Here is a 12288-nt window from a genome sequence, read left to right as displayed (position 1 = left end):
ATATATTGATCCTCTTAATCTAAGGGTCTGACCAAGTACAGTAACATGAGTCTCCTCAAACCAGTCCTTATACAGATGTCAGTTGGAGATGTCAATAAGTAATACATATTTAAGCAAACATCTGCTGAGATTTCTGCTGTGATCTAGAAGCTATACAGCATATACTGACATGAGTAAGATATGTCACTAAGTTATCTTGGAACTCAAGAGTTTAGTTCGGAGAAAGACATATAAATAAAAAGAACTGTGATAAAGATACATTAAAAAAACCTCTCTTGATGATGATCTGATGATGATCTGTATCTTAATTAAGAAGATATAAGGGCAACAGTGATGGTAATAATCAACAGATGCTAAGGGATTATCATATATACAATTTATCAGAATCTTGGAAATCATATCACTACTCAGTAGTAAAATATATTCTATCCTGTATTTAACGGACAGCAAAACCATTTCAGTATAATGGAAAACTCCTAGTACACTATGGACATTCAATAAATATTAAACAAGCAAAAACCGTGAGAACATTAATGGCAGAAGCAAATAATGGCATAGATTTTTCCATGTAATTAATCATTACTTACATATTATACATTGACCTCCTCAAAGACGGCAAAGTTTTTTCCCTATAGTCTATTCTCCAAAATTTCATTTTGTGTATTTAAAGTTTCTTAATCAAATTTCAAACAGAATTTGAATGACAGTATAAATAGGACTCTGAGACACATCTTTCCCCACCCCCCCCACCCCCAAATACCAGTTTAATAATTAGCAGAAGGTACTGTCAGGATATATGTTAACATATGTAAATTTAGAGGATGAGAAAGCGGTGGAAATATTGCATCGATATTGTACATTTGAAAGGCTAAAGTGGCTCATTATGAGAGCTAGCTAGAGAAATATATCTTCTGAGTTACAAATAAGATCCCCCAAAAGCATCTCATTTACTGAAAAATAATTTACTCACTGGTAACATTGGAAATCAGGAAAATCCCTGATACTGAAGTCTCAACATTACTCATTGGCAGATATCATATTAAAAACAATTCAGGCTTCGATTCATCCAATAACCATGGTTTTAAATCTTATCATTGAATTTGAGCCAAGAACACAAACTAGAATTCCTTTTTTAACTTCTCAGGAAGTTTTAGATAAAAATTAAGCATTAAATAATATTATATACTTCTTATTGAAACATGAACCTTTTGTCTCCAATGTGCCAAAATACTACCCTGAAATATCTCAGAATACAAATTTGACTTGACAATTCATTCAATTGTGATTAAGTTGCCCAAATTTCTAATAATACAGCAAACACTGCATAAAGAATCTCATAAATCAAGTATCTTACAATTGACAGCACATTTTCCAAATTACCAAATTATTCTATCTCCTTAATAGCCTTATGACTCAGATGGAGATACAATTTTCCCTCATTTTACTGGAAAGAAAAGACCAAAAAAAAAAAAAAAAGGTTGAGTGACTTATCCAAGATAACATATTATGTTAGAAGCAGAAGTAGATCTAGAATTCAAATTTTTGTTCACTTATTCAGAAAATATCATGAACTTATTATATGAAGGGCACCATGGAGAAGAGAGGATCAATGAGACATAAACTCTACTATTAAGGAAATTGCAGTCCTATTATCACAAGAGAAAAATTTATTAGACACTACAAGAAGGGAACACGCATATTATGTTACAGTGGAATAGCGAGGGTAAGAGGAAGAGTTAAAGCAATCTTTACTGAGGAGGTGTTATATGACAATCAAATTGGGCTTTGAAGATAGAGAGTGGAAGACAAGAAATAGTGAAGGTCATTACAGGCTGAGCAGAGTCAGAGAGACTTAAAATATACAGATATTTGCATAAAGCCAAGTTAGTAGTTTTTTTTTTTCAATTGTCAAAAATAATAATACATATTTAACCTAAATCATGCCCAAGCATGAGACTTAATTTAAAAGTAGATACAACAGAAGCTGGCAGTTGTTCTGCAATAACTACCTTTCCTAAACTTAAGACTCCCACATTTTACCTAGGAACATGGCTCCTGCAATAGACCATCTTCTCCAGCTTTGCATTTACCTAAGCATAACTATGTGTCTGGCAAATAGGACATGAAGAAAACTGAGGCACTCAACTTTCAGAAAATATCTATAAAAGGACTGCTTGTGTCCCTTTATCCAGCTGCTGCTTGGAACATGGATTTGGTGGCAAGCCACGTTAGCCCACAGGGATGAGGACAAAATCCTAAGGATAACAAAGCAACAAAACAGAAAAGATCCTGGCTCCCTGGATATTCTGATGTAACATAGTTATCTCATAATTCCTGGGACTATCTACTTTCAGACTATGATATGAGAAATGAACTTAAACTTGATTTAAGCACTTATTTTTGGACTACATGATACCCATGTAAATATATACACTAGTTTATATAAATAGGCTATGCTTTAAAGTAAATGCAAATTAAAAGTTATATCTTAGTTTTCAATTCTCAAGACCTAAGAAAAATAATCTGAAAAAATTTAAATTAATTCCAAAGGGTTTAATATAATCAGCAATATACAACTGTAATAGGCTTTCAAATCTATTTTTAAATTATAATCTATACAAACACACTAGGTAGTGGAAAGGTCAGAGATCAAAATTATCATACTGCAAGTGAAGAATAAGATAACATATCTTGAATTCATTACAAAAAGTACTTGACAGCTCCATACAGTATTTAATCCATAAAATAGTCATTACATATATTCTATACTGCTTTGATATACTAAAGATTCATTTATAAAGAAAAATCAAGTGAGTTATTAATTGCAGGAAAAATAATCAATAAATGAAAACTAGACTTTTACTGTAAGTTCACATTAATTAACAATGTTTTCATTTACCCACTGGACATCTCAGACAACTCAATTTTTTTGTTATTAAATTGAAAGGTTTAATTGTTATCCATTTATATGTTGTAGAGAACAGAAGAAATCTTAAGTAAACATAACTATATTATCACAGTGTGAATGAAGAAAGAGAATGAGCTGTAAGAAATCCAAAGGGAAAATTTGGAAAAAGAGAACAATGGGTGCTGGATGAGCTGGTTGCCTCAAATTGTCTGTAGGCAAGTCTATTTGCCCTTGCTTTGTGTATTACCTCATATTACAGGCATTCCAAAGAATAAATGGAATAAGCATATTTAATACAATGATCTAAGGCACTGTGCCTTACTGAGTTCACTGGCTTTCTTCATCTGCCCACAGAGGTAGGAACATAAGGTGGCCACAACAACTTCCCCTGTTCTTCTCATTGTCTTCCTTTGGGCAAGGTCTTCATGGTAACAAGGAGCCAATGAGGTCAGAATCAAGAATATTAGATCACCGTCTGAAGTATAAATTACAGCACAAGTTCTTTTGTACACACCTAACTCCTGCCAAGTTACAGGTATGTACTACTAAAGACAAATAAAATCAAGTAATAAAGGGTGACTGGATCAATGAAAACCCATCACTTCAGGAAATCTGCTGAAAGACATGTCCCTTCTAATAATACCTTAGAACAAAGAATTGACCATCTTTTCTTTATACAGTCTAGCCTTCACTTACTACTGGGCTTTTGCACATTCTTCTCAAATTCTGAAATGATTAGCCTCTTCTAAATTTAAAGACAAGTCAAATATTTACTATTTCTCATCTTCTCTAAGCCTTAGTTTATTGATCTGTAAAATAAAAGTTTAAGACTATATGATCTGCAAACAAAATATTATAGTTCTGACTTAAAAAACTTCATTTACATTTTACATTGCATCCTAATGTAGTAGAGGCTGCTCTGAACGTCCTCAGTTTTTAGAAAAACTTGCTTTCAAATAAATTCTCAAAAGCATGGCTTAAAAACTGGATAACAGCAAATGGCCCCTTGTGTAAACTATTCCTAACTTTACCAAAAGGTGTGATTCCTCAGCTATTAGAAATTATTCAGTCCACTATTCTCTTATCATAAGAAACAATTTTAATAAAAGGCTTTGGTGACCAGGTGGTTGAAAATGAAGTAAGGGAAACACCAGATTTAAAATTTAGATAATTATCTGCTCCTACTCACAGTTCTACATATACTATTTCATAATTCCTCATCATTATTATGAGAAAATATAAGAATATATGACTATATCTAACAGACATACTACTAAAGTTTAAAAATGGCTGACTCAAAATAATAGTGTCTAAAAAACTAAAGTAAATTATAATTTTAAAAATTAAGTTAACATCCTCAATATTAAGGATGGATAAAAGAAGTGACAGTATAAACTATTCTAATTCCAAATATTACTTTTCTGTGTCCTGATTCAGTGCTTTCCTTTTTGGGTGGAAATACAGGGAGATTCCAAAAGTGATCTTTGCTAATCCTAACACTTAAGAATTTAAGATTTGAGCCATTCTTTAGACTATTCCACTAGTAACAACTTGTTCTAAATCTTCATGAATGTCATTTTTCTATATATAGCAACCAACAGGGCACCTTCAATACACACAATTTAAGCAACAAATTGAATAATAATCATTGTGTACACTGTTGTAGTTCATGCAGACAAGCCAGAGAAGCACTAAGTAATGAATTCATGCTAGCCGCAGTGGCCTGAAGGAGAATGTGCTCTGCCTGGAATTTTTATATCTTTCGTAAAAAGAAAAAAAGAAACAGAAATAGTTGTCTTTTTATACCTCTCAGTGGAAATACAATATAGATAGATGAGACAAGGAAGGATGAATAAGTGGTTATGACACAAATTACCAACAATAGTCAAGTATATCTGATTACTCTCTGCTTAAGAAAATTTCCTGAAAAATGCAGTAATGCTGTTTCTGAAACTATACTCACTTGTTCTTTCAAGACTCCTTTCCTTTTCCTAGATGTGTCTCTTAAAACAGAACAATGTTAATAATATTGCCTCCCCTACTCCCGACCTAAGCATGATTTAGTCAGTCCACTATTTTCATTCAGTTGTTTCACAAATGTAGTAACTGCCACCCTCTAAAATTGCCTTTGGATTATCTACATGTTGTTATCAACTCTGCTTTGACTGATCACAAATAGCGAGTTCCTCAGAAACAAGTTCAAATCTATAAATCCAATACCAACAACAAAACAGTGAGACTCCTTGGTTCTCCCATTACCCAAAGGATGTTTCCTACCATCACAGCATTTTCTTCTAAAACAAACAGTAAGAAGTTACATTTCAAATATGTTTCGCTGCTTGTTCATAAGCCCAGATCATCACTTAAAGTCATCCTCCTCCTTTGGACTATCATAACAGTTAAAGTTCATCTGAGGCTTTGCATCGTCCAAATGTAAATGGGTTATGAAAAAGTTTTTTTCACCCTTCAATCCTATTTACAATTAGGCTATAAATTGAAAGTGTCTCAACACACCTATATATAGGCTAGATTTTAAGAAACTCATCATTAGCTAGGAGAGCCACTAAAAGGGATGGGGGGTGAGGGCGTGTTTACTTAATAGAATCATATACCAATACTTCTATTTAATCAAAATTTTATTAGGCTCAGGCTACAAGTATTTTAAAAGTTTACATGCAATTGGTTCTGAACCAGAAATCAAATCCCAGACATGTCACTTGATAGCTGGATGAACAGCCTCAAGTCACTTAACCTTGTTTGTTTCAGATTCTTGGCCTGTAAAATTAGAAATACAGTATCATCAACCCATCTCAAAAGTTCCTTAAAAGACATTTCATGTAAAGCCCTTAGCACTGGGCTTAATATAAATTAATAATAAAAAATATTAGGTGTTATTTTAATCATTAGCCCTTACTCATTAATTTGATTGACATACAACATAAAGCAAGATATCTTAGCACTATGTCAAGTAAATTAATAAATATAAAGGAGTGCATGCCTCCATATTTATGATGGAAATACAACACTTCTTGACATGCTGGATCATATATTTTATTATATATTTTATTAAGAATTCAAGAGAGAATTTAGAAATCTCTAAATTTAAAAATTAAAAAAAAAAAACATTATACATTGTGCTGAAAACGTGCTTCATGGAGGAGAGGTTAAAAGACCTAATGAAATTGTATAGAGAAGACTGTTCTGTAACCATGCTGTTAAACCCTCAAAAGCAGGGACCACATTTTATTCATCTATTAATCTAGCAACTTCTATAGTCTCAAGAACATAGCATGTGCTTAATAAATGAATACATGACTTAAAGATTCAGCCCTCCACCCTAGTATCTTATACAGTGAGCCCAGAGTAGTTACTTAGCAGGTACAGTATTTAATTGCTTAATTTCATGTTATAATATCTACATCCCCACAACTTTATTTTCATTTCTATGATGTCCTTCAACTTAGCTACTAAGCACCTGGCAAAGCTCTACACCTACACACCTGAATACTGTGAACCTGGCCAGAAGATGATTGCCAACAGACTGCAGAGAAAGCAAGGCCAGAACACAAGCCTTGTGCAGCAGCACCGAGAGCAAGCCTTAACTTTAAAACAAAAAAATGCTAATAGAGATAACCTAAATTTCAGACAGATTCCCAGTCAATAATTTTCAATTTGATTTTGCATAAGCACATCAGGAGATGTAGGATAAATAGCCCCTAATTGTCCTGAAAGAATGAAGACTTATTCTTAGAAATTATACACTGTAGCTTTTAGAAAACCTGGCTTAACAGAATGTCATAATTTTTATTCTTCTAAAAACAAATCAACTATAAAAAGAAGTCTCCATGTCAGCACATCAACTGTTTTGCATTTGAATTATGTTGTCAAGTTCAAAACAACAAAGCAAAACTAAAATCATTTAGGCATGTGGCAATTAAGAGCACAAGCAATGAAATGAAGACATAAAAAGAAAAACACCACTTAGACAAAAATTAAATAAAATCACCCCAGTTAAATGCCTCCCCAAAGATTTTCACCTGCATAGGATCCTAGAAAGACTCACATACGATGTAATTTTATATCCATTTCTGCTTCTATTTCTGCACTGAAATATTTATAGAGTGCTCAGTAGTTCTGGAGTAAATTACACCTGGATCTTGATAAAGCTGAAATCAGCTAAATTGCCTTTTTGTTCAACTATTTGGAAGAATGAAGAAATCCTGACAAAATGAAAAGGGGTATTAAAGAAGTGGCCATTTCACAGCTATAATTGTATACCTTAGCGAATATTGATGCCTTGAGGGTTATATGCAGTCGCCACAGCTATTTTTGCCAAAGGCTTCAAATAAAATTCAAATCAATTTGTTATGTGAATATATACATTACATTTGAACGTGAAATTTAACCTAAGTATTCTTTTGGTTAATATGTTAGAAATAACATTTGAAAACACATATTAAAAGTATGTAAAAATGCAAGCACAGGACAGTATTAAGCATATTGTTTTGAATTCGTTCTGAGATAAATTGGATACTCAAAATTTGAGAAATATTCTTATGGTATACCATGAATTATAGAAATATAAAGTTCAAAATTCCGATGACTGTTATAAATTTAAATTTTGTGTTCCCCCAAAATTCATATGTTTAAGCTCTAGGCCCTACTGTGGCTGTAGTTGGAGAAGAGACCCCTAAGGAAGCGATTAAAGTTGTCTGTGGTCACAAGGATGAGGCCTTGATCTGACAGGAGTGTGTGCCTGTTAAGAAGACACTCCAAAGACTTCATTCTCTCTCTTTTCCTCTCTCTCTGCAAGCACACACCCAGGAAAGGCCATGTGAGGACATAACGAGAAGGTGGCTGTCTGCAAGCCAGAAAAAGAGGCCTCACCAGAAACCTACCCTATTGGACCTTGATACGGGACTTCTAACTTCCAGAGCTATGAGAAAATAAATGTCTATTGTTTAAGCCATACAGTCTATGGTATTTTGTTAATGGCAGCCTGAGCAGATTAAGTCATTTACTACTAGTATGACTTCACTATGGGAACCAGGAAGTGTCCTGTTCCAAATTTGCTATTTTAGTGAGGCATTCTATCTGAAAAGTGCTTCTTCCCCACTAGGTAATCAGACCATACAGGTTTCTCATGAAACTATTAATAACTACCAGAAGTGCATGTGAGTGTGAGTACACACTCCCAAACACACGACACAATACATGAATGCCTCGTGGGGCTTTACTTCTACTTTCCAAATCATGAAAAGATAGTGGGGGGGAATTTCACAGTGAAAGGCAAGTAGTCAACTGTGGCTGCAATATCAGATTCTTGACTACAAAGGCTTTAAAGTTGCCCATGTCCAAACTGATTTAGGGGTGTGCTGAGGCGTTGGAAACAGACCTCATAGGGTGTTTCACATAATTATTAACTCAGGACATGCTTCCACATCCCCTTGATGAATTATTTCGATCACTTTCTCACTATAAAAAAGGAACCAAGTAAAAATAGTTTAATTTATGGCAGATTATAAAGTTATCTTTAAATAATGAGTGATATCCATGTATAAATTATGAATTTTTATTCTCCAGTTTATACCAGTTCATTTAAAACTAATTAGGTATGAAAAAGCATACAATGCCAACAAATAACATTTTAAGTGACATATTTTGGAGGGAACCAATTATATAAAAATGACTAGATTGGAAATTCAAGTCACATCTAACTGTACATTATAATGTATGCTTTCATTATTTATATCATAAACCCTACATTATCAGAATATCATGCATTTCTTCAGATACCATGTGGCAGGGAAAAAAGTATCATACCCAATTTTATCTAATTATCGTCAAACATACAACTGACAATATCATTTGATTCATAGTTTACCAGCTACAATATATTCTCTCGAATATTGTGGATTATCAGTTATGAAATTCTACTATAAGTGGTAATATTTGAGAAAAAACATGATTTAAAAAGGGGGAGACTATATTTAAAGAGATAAGAAGTGAATGTATTAATCTAGTTAAGACATTATAAGTGGAAACAATGAATATCAACGAGTGTGGATACAAAGAAAGAAAGATGTATTTAGAAAGTAAAACTAACACTAGCCAAGAACCAATGGGCCATGGGGGTAGGGAAGAAGAGAATTAGAAATGATCCTGATTTAGATTTCTAATTTGAGTAATGATGGCAAGTAAAATTTTATGTCAAATAAGACATACATTATTTATTCTACAGGCTTGTTTACACACACTCATGTACACACCTATACACACACATAAATATATGCAGATTGCCCTGTGTTTCTGTTTAGTACCATCATTGCCTCTTTCATCCCTCTCTAAGTAGCTGGCTGTGCACACCAATTACACAATGAAAGGATTAGATGTTAGCAAGTAGCAGGAATGACAATGTGAGTTAACACGGTAATTTTAAAATGCCCCAACATAAACAAACTCGACCACCATTTCAGTTTGAAAGAATGGATGCCAACATGGAGTCTGGAGATAAGAATTGATTTTGCAGTAGAAATTATTTGTGTTTCTTTCTTATCTCTAGACAAAACATTTCAGCAGCAAGAAAAAATCGTCTCCTATAGCACTAATTAGAAACGTAAATCTCACTGAGAGAAATGCCAAGAAATTTTATTGTTTGTCACTATACATGGTAATAGAATTTTCTGACATTTTATTCCTCTAGAAAAATGTAACATCTTTAATAAACCACTGTACAAAGGAGAGATTCTAATTTCAGTATATCATAACAGAGATTACAAAACAGAAAACATGCAAAGCCTTAAGACAAGTAGCTAAAAACAAATCTATTCTCAGAATTATCAGTGGGAATAAAAAGTTCTCATTGATATCAGAATAATTAAAAAATCTTGGGTTGTCAATTGCATGTTCCACATGGCAAAATCGAAAATATATCCATTCTCTGAGTAACACTAAATCCAACAGAGATTGTTTACAAACCTTTTCAAATGTACCTACTTTGATATGTAATTACAGGCTGCTGCTCTGTAAATGGCTGATAAATCCTTTTCAGATTTTTTTTTAAGGTAAGGTGTCTATAAAATTGCAAAAATGTACCTTATAAATATTGCCCTGTCCCAATCCAAGTGAGGTTTTTTATTGCTGTATGTGTGTGTGTGTGTGTGTGTGTGTGTGTGTGTGTGTGTTTGTACCCTTATTGTGACTGCCTCAATTCTACTAGAAAATGATTTATTTATCATCAAATAAAATGAAAACCATATCACAGTTCATGCTACACTAATGATAGGTATCTTGTAATGATAATGCCCAACACATAAGAAACTATGACTCACTGATGAATGGCTGTTCCTTGACCTTCCAACTCAGATGTGTCACTATAACTGGTCACACATTTCTTTGGAAGCATCACTTGAACAATTATATGATCTTAGACAAATATATTCTCAGGCATCAAAAATCTGTTAGTCCTCTTTATTAAGAAATTATCAATTCTGAACAAGCAAACCAAAAACAGAAAAGACGACTTAGGAAAACCCCAAAAGTGAGTCAAACCAACATAATAACTAGAGTTACTCCTCTTTTTCTACAAATATTTTAATTGCTGGAGACAAGACTATCTATATTCTACAGTAGCACCCTAAATCCCTGAGGGAGTGGGAATGTTTAGCCAAGAGTCCAAGCAGGCACATCAGATGTCCAGCCACAAAAGCAGCAGATTGGAATATGTGCATTTTTATCTCCTCTATACAAGCAATATGGCTATGTGACTAATTTTAAGATTCTGATCATCTGAAAAGCATTCCAAAGTGCTATGTCTTATCAATGGTTGACAACTCACAAACACAAAGTAACAGAAGCCAGAAAATTATCTCTCAGAATCAGTAGAGCAAGTATATAGATGGACCAGAGTAAAACTGTATTAATAAAATCTTATATGACATTATATAAAAGGGAATTAAAACTTACCAAAATATATTTTCATCAAAAAAACAATTCTAGGAAATCATGGCATGATATTATTAATTCTTTTCAATAAAAACCATTTGTCCTTATGACAATTCATTATATTTATATAGCTTTTTAAAACCACATGGAAAGTACTTATTTCAGTCTGGCTTCTCCAAACAGAATTTAATCATATACTACACATTTCATCAATAACATGAAGATACACAGAACATAATACAGAAAAGCTGTCCTCTTTTTATCATGTCTTCACAAAAAGTATGTAATTTAAAGTGTCACTTGAAAAAAGGAAGAGATAGCATACAGTGTCAAGAATCTCAGCTCAAATAAATTAACAATATCACATATACTGAACACATTAAAATACTCGTATCAGTATTGTCAAACTATTGGTGTATTTTTTTATTCTAAGTTACAAATTTAAAATAGCATCACTTATAGTGCTTGAAAACAAGTAACAGTATAATAACCTTACTTGTTCACAGATAATCGGCTACCAGCATGCATATATTTAATTGGGACTCCCACAAAACTGTTAAGATTCCTTTTGATTAAAACAAACTATTGAAAGGATGAAAAATATAACATGTAATGTTAAAAAGAAGTCTTAACTCTAAAAGCAAGCGAAAGTCACCGCTAAGCACCAGCAAATTAACATCTCAAGAAAGATTATTTACTCAACAAATAATTACTGACTGTCTGCCAAGTGCCAGGAGTGTTAGGTGCCCTGCCCTTAAAGAGCTCACAGACCATCGGGAAAACAAATAAGGACAAAATTATAGTGCAGTGAAGTAAACGCTATAGGAGCTCTACCTAACATATAGAATAAAGGACCCCTAGGGTACCTGAAACAAATAGCATTACTTTAAAGCCACGTTAAGAATGATGATAAACTAAAAACCCAATCTTGCCTCTTCTAGAATGCTAGGTACAATGGTGGACTGTTTGGGGTAAGACTATTATTAATACAATCTCTCACCCATAGAAAAGAGTCCACCAGAAGGTCACGGCCATATTAGTAACTTTCATAGTCACTCCCCTACATTTATCCAAGCATATCACAAATCTGCATTGCTTGAAAAATATGCCATTAATAAATACTTAAAAATTAAACAACTACATTTGATGATGGGATTTCTAAATGTAACTCAAGAAAGATAGGTACAGTTATACTTGAATTATTCAACTGCCTTAAATACTTGGAAAATATTTAAGAATGTGGAAAGTAGCAAAATAATATACTGAGCAGGCAAAATAAATGTCAATCTGTTCCCTAAAACATAATAACATGCAGGAAAGCCCAAAACTCATTCAAAATCTATACACATTTACTTTAGAGATGATCCTAATAAGCAAACTAGAACTAGAAAAGACGGAAGAGTGATCACAGATATACCAGTCATAAGGAACAGGTC

The 12288-nt window shown here is 33.1% G+C and overlaps 1 protein-coding gene across 7 annotated transcripts in view; it reads right to left on the bottom strand.

Annotated features, from left to right (window-relative positions):
- ASXL3 (ASXL transcriptional regulator 3) overlaps positions 1 to 12288 on the bottom strand; it is a 160491-nt gene that overhangs the window by 114195 nt on the left and 34008 nt on the right. For 3 of the 7 annotated variants that reach the window (XM_016153916.2, XM_016153915.2, XM_016153917.2), the window contains one exon: positions 8377 to 8379. The exons of the other annotated variants lie outside the window; for them this stretch is intronic. In XM_016153916.2, coding sequence (XP_016009402.2) covers positions 8377 to 8379 — 3 coding nt within the window. The remainder of the gene's footprint in view (positions 1 to 8376; positions 8380 to 12288) is intronic. 7 annotated transcript variants of the gene reach the window in all.

Source organism: Rousettus aegyptiacus, unplaced genomic scaffold (genome assembly GCF_014176215.1).
Source record: "Rousettus aegyptiacus isolate mRouAeg1 unplaced genomic scaffold, mRouAeg1.p scaffold_m13_p_12, whole genome shotgun sequence".
Taxonomy (NCBI): Eukaryota; Metazoa; Chordata; class Mammalia; order Chiroptera; family Pteropodidae; genus Rousettus; species Rousettus aegyptiacus.
This window is presented reverse-complemented; position numbering and strand designations above follow the sequence as displayed.